The following is a 20,543-nucleotide window of genomic DNA, read 5'->3' as shown; positions in this document are numbered from 1 at the left end:
GGCTCGAGTACAGAGTGGAACTCTTGACAGTAGGCAAGAATGAGAGGCCAAATGAAAGCCATATGCCAAAATCCAGAATGCTGTTCAGGTTTGAGGGCAGTTTCTGTAATCTGGAGGCTGGCCTGGGAAGGCCCTCTGTTGGCTCTCTATTCCCCCTCTAGAACCTGCTGAGAAAATTTCGGAGTCCTGTTTTGACGATTGTCACTCCACTTTTATTGTGTGCCTTGTATCTGGGGTGGTAAGAACAATCTAAGAGTCGTTAACTTTCACATCCCTGCTGTTCATAAATTGGAAGGCTAGGGACCGGAGGTCCCCACCCCCCACCTTCGCCTGGCACAGCCAGGATGCCGCGGCGCCAAAGGGCTCTCGCGGGCTGGGCCCCGCGCTCGCAGCTCCCGGGGGAAGCCGGGGTTGCCAGGTTGGTTAACGCCTCCGCCCGCGCGCAGATTGTCCCGGGCAGAAGGCGCCACCTCTGGCGCTCAGGCGCGAGCCGCCCCTCCCGCACAGCCCTTCTCCTCCAGGCCCTCCCTCCGCTCCTTCCACGCGCCGTCGCCCATCTCAGGCACCAACAGGTGCAGCAGCGCTGGGTGTGGGTCGCCATCCCAGGATGCAGGCGTGCGAGGGCAGCGCACCCGGACGCCGGGCCTTCGACAGCATCTGCCCCAACAGGATGCTGGACCTGTCGCGGCGGCCCCTCGGCAAGCCCGGGAAGCCGGAGAGGAAGGTGGGGATGCTCGCTACGGTCTTGGCTCTGGCAGAGCCTGCTAGCCCCGAGCCCCAAACGCGGACCTGAGTTCTCCGTTTCTGTGCCCGGCTAGTTCGTTCCTCCGTGGAAGTCCTTCTCGGGATGCAGCGGCGACAGCCCAGTGTCGGTGTTCGAGGATCCCCCTGACGCAGAGCCGGCTGCACTGCCAGGTGAGCCCCGAGGCACCTGCGCGACCCCTAGATTATCCATGCCAGGTGGGTGCGGCGCACGCGGTCTGCAGCCCCTCTGCCCCGGGCTCCGAGGTCCTGGTTGAGGGTCCTGGCGGCGACCTGGCAGAGAGGCTTAGGGTTCGCTGGATGCTTGTCTCCCGATCTCCCCGCGCAGCCCTCACTACCATAGACCTGCAGGACCTCGCAGACTGCACCTCGCTACTCGGCTCCGAAGCGTCTCCTAGTGGTGATTCCTCCGCCTCGCAGGTACTCTTTCCCTTGCTTGGAGCTTGGCCACCTACAGAACCAACTGCGAACTTGGGGGTTTATTGCCTCAAAGGTCTCAAGATGGACTGGGGAGCAGAGGCACATTCGGCATATTGAGGGAAGCCAAGCATCCCAGATCCCGATTTTCTCCTCCCTCTTAGTATGTTATTAAGTTCTCATTTTCGGAGCCGGTGTGGCCAACTTTTACTGCAGGGTCCCTTTGTCATTCATCTGAACAAGGCAGTTCGAAGCTGATAGGGTGAGGAACCACGTGATTGGGGCACACCCGCACAGAATAACTGTTTTGTTTGCCACCCACTTCTGACCCCTCAGGAACCATTTCTATTTCGTGGGTACCAACGGAGTATCGAAGTCACTGGGGGACAGGACAAGGGACTCTGTAAACAAGCTGGAGGAAAACGTTCTGTCTGCAGAGATAGACGTTCGGCAGCTGGCCGCTTTAAAAGTTTTATTCTGTTCCTCCCAACATGCTAGTCCTTTGCCATCTTGGGGGAGAGAAACTTTTCCCCGTTTTCCTCTAAACCTTCCTACTTCATTCCATTCTCTCCTCCTGCCATCGCTCACACATTCCAGCCAGAGAATGGAGCCTCCTCAGCTCCAGGACCTCAGAGGCCAGGGACTTGATTTTTCTTTGGTGGCACATGAAGTGTCCGGAAGGACAGGTGGTCTTATCCAGATGAAACTCACAGGAAGAGGACTGCATCCAATTTCCTAACAGCACATGCTGTTAGGGTTCGCTGGATGCTTGTCTCCCGATCTCCCCGCGCAGCCCTCACCACCATAGACCTGCAGGACCTCGCAGACTGCACCTCGCTACTCGGCTCCCACAGGTCCATGGGAACAGGCCCGGTACAGAACTCTGCAAAATTCATGACCACCATGAAGAAGCTAAGCACCATTCCTAAGGACTCCTTTACTAGCCACTTACAACCTTAGGGTAGGGGTGGTGCCCAGAAGCAGTATCTTAAGGCAAGGTTAAGTGACCTTAAGGGAGTGACCACTACTCTGCAGAGGCTGCTTAATTCTTTTTAGATCTGATGCTCAAATAAAGAAGACAAGCCTAGGGCTCTGTCACCTGACCCAGAGTCCTCAACGTCCAACAGCTACTGAGGACATCTGTCCTTTTTTCCATGAGGGAATCTGGTACTTTGAAAACAGGGCCAGAAAAAAAGGTTAGAGTCAGAGTAAGTTTTGAGTCCCCAAAACATATGACTTGGAAAGAGGGGCTTTAGGGAGAAGAAAATGATTAATACAAAGATAAGAATCAATAGTGGAATCGGTAGACATTTCTGGTGGGCATCTGGGATGGATCCCTTCATACCATGGTCCTAGAGATTCCTTTCTAACACTGGCCTCCAAGCAAGCCAGGGATTCCTAAAAAGACAGACAATGAAGCAGCCAGGAGAGAGGAATGATATAGGAATCGGGCAATTCATCTTCTGCAGGATTCTCTCTCAAGAGGAAGAAGCACCCTGTGGACTTTGCCTACTTTCCATACTGGTGGGAGGATTAACTAAGAGATTACATAAATAGAAAAATGTCGTCGACTTGAAATGTCCATCCCTTAAGAGACTAGGAAGATGCCTGGACCCCCACCTTTTTTCCATTTCCTTCTCTCTCAGGCACCTGGGAACACTGGCCAGGCAACATGAAGGCGTATCCCACCACAGGTGAAAAGCCAACTCCAACTTTTAGAGAAACTGAAAAAAAAAAAAAAACAAAACCGAAAACCCAAAACAACAACCTAACAACACACACACACACACACACACACACACACACACAAATACACAAATAGACACCATAGCTGCTACAGCCCCTGGAGGAACAGATACCTTTCCATAGTATCCCTGGCCCCATTGGTCACACAGCCCACCTTTCCCTTTCATTTATGGGTGAAGTGGTTAGCACTTTAAGCCTAGGCTTTGAAAGCCTTGGTGCCTGTCCTGGTGTTAATGCTAAGCTCTCTGCTCTTAGAGAGGTGAGGGTGTGTGTTGGGGTGGAGTGGAGTGGGGTTTAAGTTGGAGCTGCAGTTCTATGGGTGCACAAAGAATATGGGAAGGAGTCAGCATGGCTGCGAGACAACCGACCTGTCTGGAAGCTCAGATGAGTTGTCCAAAACCCAGGTGGGCTGGCAGGGGATGGACAGCTGTGCCTGTGGTATTTGAGACTTGGAGGAGCAGCGCTCACTCTTGCCAGCCCAAGAGAAACCTACTGTTCGATGGGTGAGATGAAGCTTAAAATGTCTGCTTGTGAACCAGAGTGCATACAGACTAGCCTTAGAAGCTTCAAGGATGTCTGTCTGTCTAGAATTGTTCTCTGGCTCACACCGTTGGTTTGTTTTAGAACCTCTCCTTGCAAACCGAAGAAGATTTCCACCTGCAGGATTTCAGAGACACGGTGGATGATCTCATTGCAGGCAAGTTCCGTCTCCTTGCAGTTAAGTAACAGAAGGGCTGTCACCTACCAAAACCAGATACTTCAGACTGTGTAGTGGTGAAGGTGGTCAGTCCAGCCACCTGTCACTGGCCAGTCCCTCTTTGGCCAAGGGGTCATACTCTCCCTAATAGAGGGTATCCTTTCTCTACAATGGGGAAATTATGTCACTTGATCTTTAGACTATGCGTTTCTCAGTGTGGGTTCTGGGAATGAGGTCCCTATACTGTGGTGTGGTGTGTCAGAAGTTAAATGACAAAAGTCTACAGAGGGACAAAACCTTTTATGCCTTCCGGGCCCCAGGAGGCGTGACTGATTTCTTTCAGATTAGCTCAGCAGGTGCGTATGAACAAAACAGTGAGAAAGATCAGGGATCATAGACTTTGCCTTATAAAACTCATACAAACCCAATGTCTGGGTGGCATTTTGCCCCCGTGGCTAGTTAGTTGGGCATGATCTGGAGGCAGCCAATCCAGCTTCTGCTTTCTCCCAGATTCATCATCTTTGACGTCGCCTCCCCTGACGGACGGTGACTTTCCCTTTTCCCCTTGCGATGTCTCATCTTTCGGGTCCTGCCTCTCCCCATCTCTGGACCCACCTGCCTTGGGGTCTCCGCCGCTGCCCCCACCACCTTGCGCTCCAGATCTGCCGCCACCGCCAACCGAGCAGTACTGGAAGGAGGTGGCCGACCAGAACCAGAGAGCACTGGGGACTGCTCTCATAGAGAATAACCAAGTAAGGACACCGGTGGCTAGGAATCTTGGGGGTGAGGACAGGGCCTGGTAGAGAGCACAAGTTGGGAGCTGTGAAGGTTGGGGGTGCGCTTGCGTGGGCTCGGTGGTTCTAATAGCCGGTACTGTTCCAGTGGCCCAAACTGGTTCGGAACTCGCTAAATCGAGATGATCACACCCCACCGGACTTTCTTTTCTCTTATTTTCGGTTTGCTTTTCTTCCTCACCCCCCTTTTTTTTTTCTTTTAGAGACAGGGTCTGCTGTAGCCCAGGCTGGCCTCTAACACTCCTGACCCCCCAGACATGCGTGACATTTCTGGTTTATGGGGTACTGGGGACCTAATCCAGGGCTTCATGCATAAATACTCCACCAACAGAGCTACACTCCCAACCCAGAGCTACACTCCCAACCCCCTTTCTTTTTCTTTTCTTTCTTTTTCTTTTTTTTAAAAAAAGATTTAGCTATTTATTATATATACATATTCTCATTACAGATGGTTGCGAGCCACCATGTGGTTGCTGGGAATTGAACTCAGGACCTCTGGAAGAACAGTCAGTGCTCTTAACCACTGAGCCATCTCTCCAGCCTCCCCCCCCCCCTTTTCTTTTTCTTGAACTCACCATGTAGTACACACAGGCTTACCGAGAATTCTGGTTGTTCTGCCCAGATTAGGACCCCCAAAGAGACCACTGTACACCAAAGATGTCCAGAATGCAATAGCAAGGTTTACTTCTCGGCACAGTACTTTCTTGGGGAGCTTTTGAAGGCAAAAACCACAAAATTCTTCAGAGAGGAGGGGGTTAGTACGGGTCCATCCTTGATTGGTCCAGTCTTCCTGAGCTTGGACTTTATCTTATTTTAGTTTGTCTGTTTGCTCTGTTGGGAGTTTTACAGCCCATCTCCAAAATCTGGACATGTTATCTCGGGGGAGGGGGCGTCCCGTGGTTAGTCACCACCAGGCAGTCTGACTTTGTACTTTTGAAACTTCTGACTTCACCCTGTCTGGGAATGGGGAACTGACTCAGTTCTGGCTATTTTAAGATATCCCTTCCCTCAGCTCTCCGGGCCTTGGGGTGGGGGGGTCTCTCACTGGTCCTTCTGCCTCAGTGTTCCCTAGTGCTGGGATTACAGGTGTGCATCACTGCTCTGGGTCCCATCAGGTTGGTAATCGTACTAACAGTATTTGTGGAAAATTTTCTAAGTGCCGGACTCTGTGCTTATCAGTTTACTTTCTTCTCTCACTTGATTCAACACAGAAGGTAGACAATCTCACTAGCCCCATTTTATAGATATATAAACCGAGACAGGGTGGTTGAACTTCAGAGGGAGAACCTAGATGGGCCTGTGGTCCAAATCAGTACTTTTGACTACCACCCAACAACACACTAAAGTTTAACTGAGATACAGTTTGTCCGACTACTTCATTAAATTAAAAAAAAAAAAAGTCAAATCGTTGGCTACTGTCAGGCGAACAAAGGTCCTGATGAGATGTCAGGGTCTGAGTTTAGACCCACCAGCACTGCGGCCTCTCTCTGATGGTAGATCTCCAACTACAGCTGCACGTGACGCTGACGCAGAAGCAGGAAGAGATCGCCTCGCTCAGGGAGAGGAACGTGCAGCTGAAAGAACTGGCCAGCCGGACCCGGCACCTGGCCTCAGTGCTGGACGTGAGTGGACAGGCGCGCGGGACACCGTCGGAACTGTAGCGCTGCGCCTGTGTTGGGGCCCCTGGGTGTCCCTGGTGTAGCCCGGGGCTCTTCCTATCCGCGCGGCTCCAGGCGAGTGAGTCCTCCCGGCTCCAGGGGCTCTCCATCTTTTACAGAAGCTGATGATCACTCAGTCCCCAGCAGAGCCCTTCCAGATCAAGGCGACGACGACGAAGAGGAGCCTGGAGGAGCTGTTCTGTGCGGCGGGGCAAGCAGGACAGGGTTGCTCGGAAGTGGACGCCATCCTCAGGGACATCTCCCAGCGCTGCGATGAAGCCCTGCAGAACCGCGACCCCAAGCGGCCCAGGCTGCAGCAAGAGCCCGGCAGCAAGAACGGCAGCTCCAGGAACCTGCACGGGGCCTTCCGAGGGCTGCGCACGGACTGCGGCGCCAGCTCGGTCAACCTGAGCCATAGTGAGCTGGAGGAGGGCGGCTCCTTCAGCACGCCCATCCGCAGCCACAGCACCATCCGAACTCTGGCCTTCCCCCAGGGCAAAGCCTTCACCATCCGGACAGTCACCGGTGGTTACAAATTCCGCTGGGTCCCCAGCTGAGCAGGGGTGTGGTTTCCCCCAAAACACTGCCCTGTGTCCAGACAGAATCGCCGGCCAGCCAGTGGGAATAGCTAGAACTGTTTTCCACATCTGGTTTCCAGAATTCTCTGCAAGTGAATGCCATTCGGAAACTAACATTTTCAGGAACATAAGTGTTCCTGGAAATGTTGATACCTGTGCACTGAAATGTTCTGCTCTGAAGCACTGTATATACCTCACCTTTTATCGGTGAAATTGTGTAAGTGTGTATACATGTGCACACGTGCTACCCACACATCATAGTCCAACTTAAAAGTATTTGTTTTCTAGCGCTTTGATTTTTTATTTGTTTGAGACAGGTGTCCCATAGCCGAGGCTGACCTCAGACTTGCCCTGATGGCTTTGAACTCCAGGTCTTTCTGCTTCCTCCTCCTGAGTGCTGGGATTACAGGTGTTCACCACCACACTTGGCTGGTTTTAGGTGTGTTTTTAAGTCATGGGATACTCCAGATTTGTAGGAAGGGAGAACAGTGCAAAGAAATGATTCCCCCCCCACTAAAGAAGCCTTCTTGGAATCATCCAATCGCCAGTCACGTAAGGACTGATTCTAGGCCCGGAAGCCTGGTATCCAGATGAGTGTTCAACACATCTGACTCAATTTCCCTCAGTCTTTGGAGTACACCTAACTGCGTCACTACCGAAAAATTTTATTTCAGTTGAAAAAAAAAGAAAGAAGAGGCAAAGCTACACAATTAGGTAAATGCTGGCGCAGGACAGGTGCTAAACATATTTGCCTAAATAATCACTCCCTGTAGTTTGGTAAGACTCGTGACAGCAGGGCTTGGGTTGGCTCAGCAGTTAAGAGTGCTTGCTGCCCTTGCAGAGGGCTGGAGTTCAGTTCCCAGCATCCATTTCGATGGCTCCAGTCCCAAGGGGTTTGACATCCTCTTCTGGCTTTTGTGGGTACCTGCAAACTCTGAGGAGATACACACACACACACACACACACACACACACACACACACACACACGAGAGAGACAGAGAGACAGAGAGACAGAGAGACAGAGAGAGACAGAGACAGAGAGATGGAGACAGAGAGACAGAGACAGACAGAGACAGACAGACAGACAGACAAAATTCTTTTTAAAAGATTTAAATGATAGTTTAAATAGCAATGTCTCCATGCATTCAGCTTCATCATTGCAAATAAAACAGCCCCAGCCAAACCACACTTAGTTCAGAAGAAAGGCCGGTTGTTTTAAGCAAATGATCTACACTACACAAACTGGGCCCCTCATCGTGCTTTGCATTATGTGGCTGGATCGTCTAAGCAAAATCCAGTGAACTTGGCTTTGATTCCTCTCTTCCTGTTGTCTGTAGTTCCTCCCCCCACCCCCCGTTCTGAAATGACATGAAAGGCATATGTCATATGTGATTCGTCTCAACCCCCCCCCTCCCCCCAGCTCTCACTCTGAGGGTGTCCCCTGCTCCCTGGGCTCCACTTGGGCAGGCCTCCAGACACATTGCACCACAGGGCACAGCTGCCTCTTCAGGCCGAGTGGACATATCGAGTAGCAGGTGGGTTGGTTAAGGTGGCAAGACCCGCTCCTCCAGTTTCTCATGTGTCCTGTTATCTATATTTAAATAGCCATTTAGAAACAAACAAACAAACAAAAATGATAAAATACACCATGCTTCCTCATATTTTGTCTAACAAATGGACTGAAAGAGCAAGTTGTTCAGATTTTTTTCCCCCCATAGGCTCAAATATACAGTCACCACAGGTCAGGATCATAAAAAACAAAACAAACAACAAAGCCAAAAAATGAAATAAACAAACAAAACTTTTTAAACCATCATGATAAACAATGGCCCTCCTACTCTTTGATTCTCCTACTGAATTACCTTCAGTGACCACAAACTGTAAAATATATTTGTAGGTTTCTTTTGTATCTTGTACCTAGATCTAAAATAACCACAGTGCTACTGCCTTTCATTTTTACAGTTCTATAATCACCATGCTAGTGACCAGTAGTGCTAACTCTGACTGTTTTTAAATACATTTTATTATTTTTAGAAATTCATACACGTACACAGTGTATTTTGATCATAATTGCCCCTGTTCCTCCCCTAACTCCCTCCAGATCCACCCCCGTTCCCCATCCCGTCTTAACTTCCCGTTTTCTTCCTCTTCTATATAACACGCCAAGTCCAGTTATCCTTCCTCCTTGAGGGAAACAGCTCTCTTCTGAACTAATGGCACAAAAGACCAGCTTTGCGTTAGTTCATAAAAGAGTCTAAAGGCCAGACTCTTCTCTCTAACATATTTACTGAAAATTGATGGGAATCTCTTTGCCTCTGATTCTAAGAAAACAGTCAAAGAGCAGCATATATAATTGCTTTTCCAGGAAGAGATAAATGTACAGCAAACATTTATTTAAATACTGTGAGGAAAACGGAGAAGCGAGAGGAGAGGGTCTTAGCTTGGGCTGCATACCAGACAGGCTGGGAGCATAAGCAACAGATGTTTATTTCTCACAGTTGGGGCCTGAAAGTCTGAGATCAAGGTGGTAGCTCCTTAAGTTCTGAGATCAAGGTGGTAGCTCCTTAAGTTCTGAGATCAAGGTGGTAGCTCCTTAAGTTCTGAGATCAAGGTGGTAGCTCCTTAGGTTCCTCTTCTTGGTTTGAGGATCACCATTTGCTTGCTGGACAAACATGTGACAAGATCTCATTATTTAGCCCTAGATGGCCTGGAACTCCCGATGTAGACCTGGCTGACCTGAACTCACACAGCTCCACCTGACTCTGCCTCCTACCCAGTTGAGCACTGGGATTAAAGGCATATACCGCCATGCCCAGTTATAGTGAAATTTTAATAATAATAATAATAATAAATGAAAGTTTAAAGTTAGTTTACAAAATAATGGGCTTCATTATGGTGTCTCATACATCTGTTCTTGTGCTCTGTATTTATTCATCCTCCCTACATCTACCATCCCATCCACCTACCTCTTCTCCTCCTGGTTTCCATCCTCCCTACAATAGTCCCTGGTTCCACCTTCGAATCACATGCATTCCACTACCCTCTTCCCTGTTCTAGGATCTCTTCCTTCCCTCTTGTGGTCCCCTGTTGTCATCACACACACACACACACACACACACACACACACACACACACACACACACACGAGAGAGAGAGATACAGAGACAGAGAGAGACACAGTGACAGAGAGAGAGACACACACAGAGATAGAAAGACAGAGAAAGAGAGACAGAGAGAGACAGAGACATCCAGATTCTGCATCTGGTGAAAAAAATGTGGTATCTGTCTTCCTGGGTCTGGCTTATTTTGCTTAATGTAAGGATTTCCAATTCTATCCATTTCCCTGCAAAAGTCGTGATATAAATTTTTTATGTCGGAGTAAAATTCCATTGTGGGGGCTGGAAAGATGGCTCAGAGGTTAAGAGCACCGACTCTTCTGCCAGGGATCCTGAGTTCAATTCCCAGCACCCACATGGTGGCTCACAACCATCTGTAATAAGCACCCTCTTCTGTGTACATAATAAATAAATAGATCTTGAAAAAAAAAATCCATTGTGTATCCGTGCTGCATTTTCTCTCTTCATCTGTTGATACCTGGGTTGGTTCCATTTTCTGACTACTGTGTAGCAATCAACATGGATGTGCAAGTGTCTTCAGTATATGTCCTGTTGCTATAGCTGGGTCACATGGTAGTTCCATTTTTAGTTTGTATGTGTGTGCATGGTGAGTGGCGTGGTGTGTGTGTGTGTGTGTGTGTGTGTGTGTGTGTGTGTGTGTGTGGTCGATATTGACTGTCTTCCTTGATCCCTCTCCACCTTGGTTTTGGGGACAAGCTATCTTACTAATCCTGCAGTTCTTCAATTCAGCTAGGCTGTCTGATCATCGAGTGCCCGGGCCCTACCTAGCTCTGCCTTCCTAGTGCAATGGGGTAGCAGACACATGATGTTAAACCTAGTTTTAAACGGGGCTGCTAGGGGCTGCAGAGATAGCTCAGGGGTTAAGAGCACTGGCTGCTCTTCCAGAGGTTCTAAGTTCAATTCCCAGCAACCACATGGTAGCAGAAAACCATCTGTAATGAGATCTGGTGCACTCTTCTGGCCTGCAGACAGACATACATGCAGGCAGAACACTGTACACATAATATATAAATACATCTTTAATAAATAAATAAATGGAGGTGCTGGGAATCCATACTCAAGTCCTCATGCCTATCTCAAGTCCTTATGCCTGTGCAGCAAACAGGAGCCATCTCCCTACACCCTCCACATCCACAGCAGCTACACTGGCTCAGTGTTTCTCCCAGCACTCCCCATCTCCCCATACCCTCGCCAGCTTTTGTTGTCATGGTAATTATTCAGCTTTTTTGGGGGGGGGGTCAAAGCAGTTTCAATTTGTGTTTTATTGATGACTAAAGAAGTCAGTCCCTGTTTCAAACATGTACTAGCCACTTGTGTTTTCTTCCTTTGTGAATTACTCACTCAGCTCCTTTAACCCAGATCCTTGGATGATCTGGCTTTTTTGTAGCTCTTTATATGTTGTAGATATTAATCCCTGTTGGGTGCGTAGCTCACACAGACCCCCCCCCAGCACCCCCCCATAGCTGTCTCCTCTCTGGTGTTAGTTTCCTTCCCTGTGTGTCAGTTCTTGGGATAATTCCCTGTGCTATAGCAGTCCCTTTCAGAAAGTTCTTCCTGTGCCCATACATATCCTGAAACGCTTCCTCTACATTTTTCTCCAGCAGCTTCAAATTTCCAGGTCTCACATTAAGGTCTTTTATTCATTTTGAATTTTTGTACAGGGTGAGAGATATGGATCTAGTTTAGTCCTTCTGTATGTGGACATTTCCCAGCATCATTTGTTGGAAATTTTTTTCCCGATTTATGTTGTTGACAGCTTTCTTGAACGTTAGCTAGCTGTAGCTGTGTTAAGTTTTATATTTCTGGATCTTTTATTCTATGACATTGATAAGCATGTCTGTTTTTATGCCTGTTTTTTGTTGCTATGGCTTTGTAGGATAATTTAATATCAGGCACTTGATATCAGGTATTGAGACACCTTTAAAATTCCTCTTTCTGCTTAGGATTGCTTTACATTTCTTCAAATGACTTCTCCCTCCCACCCCTCTTTTCTCACCATTTGATCTCTGCATCTCACAAAAAAGAGTGGTGGCAGCCGGGCCATGGTGGCACACGCCTTTAATCCCAGCACTCAGGAGGCAAAGGCAGGCAGATCTCTGTGAGGTCAAGGCCAGCCTGGTCTACAGAGTGAGTTCCAGGACATCCAGAGCTGTTACACAGAGAAACCCTGTCTTGAAAACCAAAACAACAACAACAACAAAGAGTACAAGCTCCTGGAAGTTCTTTTCCCACTGCTTTGGCAAAACCCCCTGAGGCTGGCAACTTGAAACATTTAGTTCACATCTTGGGAGGTCTGTGAGCATAATGCCAGCATCTGCTGGCTCCAGTGAAGAAATTCTGCCTAAGAGAACACAGGGTGGAGGCATCACAATGGGGGTGGGAATGGGGCATTCTCAGGTAAGTAGCAATCTAAAGATCAAGGGGGGGCTGGCTAGTCTGGTTTTTTTAGACAGTCTCTCTCACAGAAACTAACTGGGGTCCCCACAAGAACTAAATTAAGCCCTTCTAATGGTAACTACCTTGAACTAAGCAGTGACTTCTTAGAGGTCCTGCTACTTCCACACTGTCACATTGGGGTTCAGTCCTCTGACACGTGCACTTTGGGGGACAACCTTAGGTGAACAGCTCTACTGTGAAGTGCTCGAAGACGTTTGCAACAGCTCCTGGGCATGCACGCAATTGTGGGGAAGGAACCACAGTAACAGAGAAGTCTAGTTCTTTCTTTCCACCAGACCCCCTCACTTCAGATTCCTAAGCCTAGGCTGAGGTCTCAGGGGGCATCTTGGTCCTGATGCTGGTCAAAATTTTACCTTGGGAGAGGACTGAACTGAGAAGGGTCTTTCACACACACCTCAGTGTCTTGGAAGTATGGACAAGCTTATAATTGTATACCTATGATGGTCCTAATGCTCAGTTGGAAAATGTGTGACCATTGTCCTTCTCCCATTAACCTACTAGTTACCAGTTTATTTACATCTCATGTCTCAGCAAGCCACCTTCATCTAGAATCTCCTATATCTATCGGGACTGAATGTGGCTTTACTTATTTACTTATTGGGGGCCTTTTTATTATCATCTGGTTGTTTATACTCTATTGATACATTTGTACAATTAATGTGAGATCATTTCTGATGAAAACTTACCCAAAATAGAACAGTCAAAATTAGGTAATGTTAAATGCAGGGAAGTCAGTATGATTAGACAGGGCAGTAGTCTGCTTTGAGGCAATCATTCTTTTGGTATTTTTATTTATTTATTTATTTATTTATTTATTTATTTATTTATTTATTTATTTATTTGAGACAAGGTTTCTTTGTGTAACAGTTCTGGCTGTCCTGGAACTTAATCTATAGGCCAGGCTGGCCTTGAATTCAGAGATCCGATTGCCTCTGCCTTCTGAATGCTGGGATTAAAGGCGTGCACCACCACTGCCCAGCTGAGTCAATCATTCTTAAAAAGATGTGCATCCATCCTTTATACAGACACCTGTTCAAATTTGTACAGTTAACAACAATTTCCAGTATTTACTTTTAGTTGCTTAACCAGAAGCTAGGTAAATCAGATATGACAATTAATTGTGATTATTTGTGTACCCAGAAAAGAAATGAATAGATTTCCTCAGGATTTATATGAACAGCCAAGGAAGAATTAGAAGCTGCACTTAGTTATAGGATGTGGAAATTTCAATTATTTCTAGGACATTCCATGGTTGAAAGTAAATACAAATGACTACCAAGTTCTGTGAGAGATAATAATAGCTTTAAACACTTTTGTAAAATAAGACCTAATTCTCCAGGCTTCAGGATTTGTACTGCTTTTATTTCTTCAAAATACAGATTGCTACTGCCAAAGACACTCTGAGATTGCTTTCCAAACTCATAGTAGCTCCCTCTTTTCTGGAGCAGACTTGATTGCACAGGGATCGGTGTGTTTGGTCTGGGTTGCTCTCTACTCCTTCCTCTTCCAGCCATCCCCACCAAAATCACCTATGTCCCCACCAATAGCTGACTGAGATGGGTGACTGCTTTGATCATATACATTGAGGCATCATTCACACGTTACACATTTCACCTTTTAGAGTAAGTATACTATTCAATGTTTTCAGTATGCTCAGCGTTTTGAAATCACCCTTACTATCTAACTTTAGAATATTATTTTCCCCCAAAGCAGCCACTCCTTCATTCCAATCTTTTGGCTCTGAGAAACCATAAGTCAATTTTCTGCCTCTATAGATTTGTCCATTTTTAATATGTAATAGAGATTCTATTATACATGTGTGGACTTCTGTGGCTGACTTCCTTCAAGGACCATGATGTTTCCAAGCTCTATCCCTGATGTAACATGCACAAGTACTTCACTTCTTATTAGTGTGTGCATGGTGTAAGTGTGTGTCTCTTCCCATGTTTGTGGGTACGTGTGAGTGTGCATGTGTGTGTGTAGACCCAGTGTTGATGTAAGGTTTCTTTCTCAGTAGCTCTCCCCTTTATACACTGAGGCAGAGTCTCTCGCTTGAACGCAGAGTTTGCCAAATCTAGTCTAGCTGGCCAGCTTGCTCCAGAGATCCTGTCTTTGTCTCCCGATTCATGGTTTACAGGGCTTTATGCCTGCCTGGCATTTTCATAGGCGTGGAGGATCTGTACTCCAGTCCTCACACTTGTGAGGTTGTCCACAGAGCCATCTGTCCAGATCTATTTCTTCTTTCATCACACCTAAAAATATTTTTATGATGAAATGTTTTAGATTCTTGTTGAATGCTTTTCTGCCCATGAGATAATGTGCATTTTTGTCTTTTATGTTATTATTGTTACCTTACCAGGTCCCAGGGATTCTTGATGCAAGCCAAGCCCGTCGGAAACTCTATTTTTCTTTCTTTCTTTTTTAATTTTTTATTTTTATTTTTTTTTTCTTAGAAAACTCTACTTAGGACTGAAGGGATGGAAGATTTGTAGCAATTTTGATGAGTCTAAGATCCACAACTTTGAAACATAAAATTTTGGAGATAAGCACCATTTAGAAAGGGCACTGTGGTGGAGTATTCCAGGAAGTGGCCATCAGTGAACTGAGCCCTGAAGCTTAGAAGAACTATATGTGCCTGAGAGAAGGAAGAGAAATCTCCCATGTATATGCACAGTTGATTTGTGGGGTGCGGAATGATGTAGGACAGGGCACGGGCAGTTAATTCCTTTCCCTTGTGCAAAACATAGGGGCTCTTTTAGGGGCTGAGTGGCAAACTGTTGGTGCTTGGCTGAAATTATGTTTTCTAACTGAATTGAAAGCCCTCCGGGGGAGCGGTGGGGACAATCAATAGTAGCTCCTGTTCATGCCACAACAGTAGCCCGTGCTGTATAAAGTCTCCTAAATACAAGGAAATATTCAACGGTCAGAGACATCATCTCCTAAATACAAGGAAATATTCAACGGTCAGAGACATCATCTCCTAAATACAAGGAAATATTCAACGGTCAGAGACATCATGATATTAATTACACCATTTGTCTAGCTTAAAGCAAATTCCCTTTTCTTTTTTTGGAAGGGTGTGTGTGTGTGTGTGTGTGTGTGTGTGTGTGTGTGTGTGTGAGAGAGAGAGAGAGAGAGAGAGAGAGAGAGAGAGAGAGAGAGAGAGAGAGAGAGAGATATTAAAAGTGTGTAATTTTTAATAGTTATCTTGGATTCACAGGAAAACTGAGTGGAAGGTTCAGACAAAGCAGCCCCATGTGTCTGTTGACTGCACACATGCACAGCCTCTTCCATTGTCCATATCTTCACCAGAGGGACACATTTGCTGTGGTTGACAAATCACTGTTAGCATCTCAAGTTTGTAGTTTCCTTTGGGCTTCTCTGTCAGCACTGTGTATGGGGTTGGCTAAATGAACTCTGCTATCTATCTACCAGTAGAGTATCACACACAGTGGTATCAGAGCCCTGAAAAGGCTTTTGTAGCCACTTACTTGCTCCTTCCCCTCAATCTTTGGTGATCTCTGTTTATTTCACTGTCTTCATAGTTGTACATATCCCATAATTTTATAAAATTAAAATCATACAGTGTTGCTGGATCCTAGCAGCTCCCTCAGGGGAGGGGGTGAGGAAGTGCAGCATCAATGGCACAGACACCGAGAGTCAGTTGAAGGCAAACAACAAACTCATTTATTTAATAACGGGGAAGGCCTTAGATACCCTCCTCCCAGCACCCAGTCTGTGTTGAAATCTGGTGGCGTTGTATGGTCATCTGTCATTGGCTGGGACCATCAGGAACCCTGACAGCGCCTTGTTGCTAGGCCATCAGGCAGATTCCAGGTTGGGTCATAAGGAAGTATGTTATGTGCATGCCTTGGCAACTGGTCTGAGCCAAGTTCCTCATCCTATGGGCCTGTCCTACTATAATACAGTATAGTCTCATGAAGTCAGTTTCTTTCATTTAGTTATATGCATTTATGTCTCTTTCATGACTTTTCATGGATCTATAGCTTATTTAATGCTGGATAACATCCCATTATTTTCATGTACCACAGTTTAATCACTCACCTACTGACAGACATGTTGGCAGCTTTTAAATGTTGGCAATTATGAATCCAGCCATGCACAATTTGTGTGGAATTTTTTTATAGATGTGTGGTGAGTTGAATGAGAATGACCCTCACAGACTCACACATTTACTACTTGGTCTCCAGTTGGTGGAACTGTTTGGGAAGGATTAGGAGGTGTGGCCTTTTTAGAAGAGATTCATCACTGGGGGGGCAGCCTTTGATTTTTCAAAAGCTCTCATCATGCCTAGTTAGTTCTCTCTGGCTTCTACTTGGTGATTAAGATGTAAGCTGTCAGGTACGGCTCCAGCACCATGCCTGTCTGCCTGCCTGCCTGCCGCCATGCTTTCTGCCTTGGTGGTCACAGACTCTAACCCTCTACAACCGTGAACCTCAAATTAAATGCTTTCTTTTCTCAGTTGCCTTGGTCATGGTATTTTGTCACAGTGACTGAAAAAATTACTAAGAGGATATGTCTTTTAGCTGACTCTAAATTGAGCCAATTTGACAGTGAAATTTAACCATTGTGACAATCCATGAACAAAAAGAAATATAACCAGAAAGTTGATTGGAGAACAAGAGAACACCAGCATTACACAAAGCAAATGTAAACTACAAATCCAGCCTCAGCTACAGGATGGACAGATGTGACCTCTTAGGTTTAGGCTTTTTTGTTTCTAAGCTGAAAGCAGACATGTTGGCATTTAAATTCAGAAAGTTTTGCTAATGCTTATTCTCACAAGTAAAGACTCCGTAGCAAGTGTCTTAACCATAATGTGTGTCCCAGGATTGGAGAGCTCTGCTGAGTATGGGGAGAAGAGGGTAAGTGAAGTCATGTGTCAACCTTACTTTTATGGGACTTTTTATTTCTCATATGCCCAGGCTGGCCTCAAATGACCTTGAACCTGTCTCCACATTCACCGCTATAGCCAAGTCATGAAATACTGGCTATCTGACTCAGGACCTCATGTGTGCTAGGGAAGCACTCTGCTAACCGAGCTACCAAGCTCAGTCCTAAGTCATTTTCTGATAAGGTTCATATACAGTCCAGGCTGGCCTGGAACTCACTGTGTAGTCAAGGATGACCCTCCTTCTTCTCTTGAGTGCTGGTATTATAGTTGTGGGCCATCACATCTAGTTTATCGAAGTTTTAAATAAATTCAAAGTTATTCCATGAATAATGAAAGTAACTACATCAAAGAAAAATGTTTATATAGTTAAGGAAAGAAACTTTCTTGAACATCTAAAAATTCCATCTACAATAGAAGATTAACCTTTGTGTCTGAGCTTAGTGTAGAAGACTCCTCACTTTGGAAGTATTTGGGGCTTAGACTGGCTGGTTTTGTGTATCAACTTGTTATAAGCTAGAGTCATCAGAGAGGAAGGAGCCTTAGTTGAGGAAATGCTTTCATAAGATCCAGCTGTAAGGCATTTTCTCAATTAGTTCCTTTCTTCTGGTAAGTGAACAGATGTATTTATCATGAATTGAACACCACACAGTGGATACATGTACCAAAACACCCATAGAGTCTCAGAGATTATGCTTCAGTTACAGAATATGTATATAAAACGTGGAGTCTAAGGGCTTAACGGTAAAGCGCTCACTGTGCAATCACGGGGACCCAAGTTCATATCCTTAGTTCATATAAAACCAGGCATAGTGGCATGCATGTGTAACCAGTGGGTGGAGACAGAGGGATTCTGGAGAATGCTGCCCAGCTGGCCTAGCCAAAACAATGAGCTCCAGGTTCAGGGGAAAACCCTGTCTCAAATATATGATGGGGAATGGTTGATTAAGACACCTAATGTCAATCTCTCACTTCCACATGCACACTGATGGGCATTTGCGCACACCCACATGTACATATCAACACATATACACCATCTCACGCACACACACACACACACACACACACACACACACACACACACCAACCAGATAAATTTCCATGTTAAAAGCAAAATCATGACAATCAAAGGAGCCGGGTGGTGGTGGTGGTGGTGGTGGTGGTGGTGGTGGTGGTGGTGGCGGCGGCGGCGGCGGCGGCGGCGGCGTGTATGCTGTGTTCAGATGTGTGAGAGCACACATGTGCTGACGTTGGAAGTCTTCCTTGATTTTCCTCCATCTTGTTAATTGAGGCAGGTCTCTTATTGAACCCAGACCTTAGCAGATGGTAGGAACAGTTGAGCTAAGTCTCGCTAGCAGCTTGCTCCGTGAACCTTGCCTCTGCAGTTTGAGTGCTGGAATTATGGGTCGCTGCCATGTCTACTTGGTATTTGCATGGGCTCTGGGACTCAGAACCCCAGTCCTTCTGCTTGTTTATCAACAAATGCTTTGGCTGCCCCAGAACAACTCATTTAACCAGTACTATGTGGTTGAGTATTTTAACCAATATGTACTGAATCATTAACGTTTTCTGCAGCTATTTTTTTTTTCAAAAGGGAAGAAAATGCTAGGAAATAAAAATAAGATATTTCTTCTAAAATTTGACCATTTGCGCCACCCTTAGAACAGTGATGTAGTTTTCAGTTACGTAATCTAAGATAAATATTGAAAGCTGAGGATTTAAAAGAGGACAGTAAACAAAGAATTGAGAAATTGGAATGGAAACTATTTAGCTTGAAGGGAGAGCCTAAAAATGGCTTTATATATATAAAAAACCCGACTATCCCCAAGGCCTTGTGTCTCACTTTGTCACTCTCACAGTCTGTGGGTGTTAGAGGTGTGACACCAAACATCTTCTCTTCCTTCCTCGTCTCAATGCTCCCAAAAGAAAATGGATTTTTTCCAATGCTGGGAATCAGTCCCAGGGCCTTGCCAAGTGCTCTACCTCGGAGTGAGATCCCCAGCCTAGGACACTCTTGTCGCTCTGTAGTGGGTACTATTTGAATAGGTGAGTGTGTGCGGGTGTGTGTGTGTGTGTGTGTGTGTGTGTGTGTTTATTTTAACCGGAGTGTGTGGCATCTGATAGGACGAGAGGGCAGAGGTGGTGTCTCCGGCCACTGTTTTATCTTTATAAACGTCTGAAGGAACGGACAGGTGTGCCACTACAAACTTCTCTAGAGTGCTGCTGCTGTTTCCTATTCCCATGAAGAGGAATTTGAGGGCTGCCCTCCCCTGTTCTCCTCTAGTAAATCAGGTCCTTGTGGATAATATTACCGGAAAGTCAACATGATTGTGTTGCAATTATAACCCACTTGCTAACTTGTACTGCATGGAAAATGTTAACCTGGGGCTTCTGTGTTTATTCAGGTATGTGCTTACTGGAGCAGTCAAATTGGCAGTGTTTCCTTGAAGTGTGATGATCTTGTGGAGCAGCTGAGGGGCGAGTTCTCAGTATTACAATGTAGATAAAGCTTTAAGAATCTCTGCCAGGCGGTGGTGGTGCATGCCTTTAATCCCAGTACTCAGGAGGAAGAGCCAGGCGGATCTCTGTGAGTTCGAGGCCAGCTGGTCTACAGAGTGAGATCCAAGACAGGCACCAAAACAACACAGAGAAACCCTGTCTCGAAAAACCAAAGGGAAAAAAAAAAAAAAAAAAGAATCTCTACCAGGAAGCTAAGAGCACCAGTATCCACAACATACTGGATACATGTATTCAAATTACATTGTCTCAAACTGAGGTCTGCTGTACAAGTGAAGCTTCTCTAACGGTGTAAACATTTTTTTTTCCCCTTTGAGGCAGGCTCTCTCAAGTTATCTAGGCTGGCCTTACACTCTTTATGTCGCTTGGCTGGCTATCCTCCTGCCTCTGACTCCTAAGGGCTGGGATAACTCCTGTGAGTCGGGATAATTTTAGCTTCTTGAGCAGTGAGATAATTGCAAGCATTTCGGTTGCTTGAATCATATCTTTCCATGGCTGATGACGAAGCATCTCAGCTCCCTTACACCTTGCGGTAAGTTCGGTCTGAGTCCAGGGGCCGGTGATGATAAAAACAACGTCTTTAGTTAGACGTTTTTCTCTTTCTATTTTTCCTTTTATTACTTTCCTCCCTCCTTCCCTGCCACCCTTCATTCCTACAGCAGGCAACAAAATAAAGGCTCTTTTACAACTCTCCAATTAATAACCAAAAGCTTATCTTCTTATCTACTATCCCCAAAACGAAAGTTTATGCCATTATTTTTCTAGAAAAGTCAAGTAATGAAGTAAATTGGAGCCATGATACACGCACGCGCGCGCGCGCGCACACACACACACACACACACACACACAACTTTAAAAACATTCCGT

The 20,543-nt window shown here is 46.1% G+C and overlaps 1 protein-coding gene across 1 annotated transcript; it reads left to right on the top strand.

Annotated features, from left to right (window-relative positions):
* Positions 1-607: 607 nt before the first annotated feature.
* Positions 608-6,631, top strand: Mcidas (multiciliate differentiation and DNA synthesis associated cell cycle protein). The gene is made up of 7 exons (XM_059276669.1): positions 608-724; positions 819-915; positions 1,091-1,182; positions 3,550-3,622; positions 4,133-4,374; positions 5,928-6,038; positions 6,194-6,631. Exons 1-7 carry the CDS (start codon positions 608-610, stop codon positions 6,629-6,631), a joined length of 1,170 nt encoding a protein of 389 aa, XP_059132652.1.
* The last annotated feature ends 13,912 nt before the right edge of the window (positions 6,632-20,543 follow it).

This window comes from Peromyscus eremicus, chromosome 11 (genome assembly GCF_949786415.1).
Source record: "Peromyscus eremicus chromosome 11, PerEre_H2_v1, whole genome shotgun sequence".
Lineage (NCBI taxonomy): Eukaryota > Metazoa > Chordata > Mammalia > Rodentia > Cricetidae > Peromyscus > Peromyscus eremicus.
The sequence above is the reverse complement of the archived record's forward strand: the minus strand, read 5'-3'. Positions and strand labels throughout refer to the sequence as shown.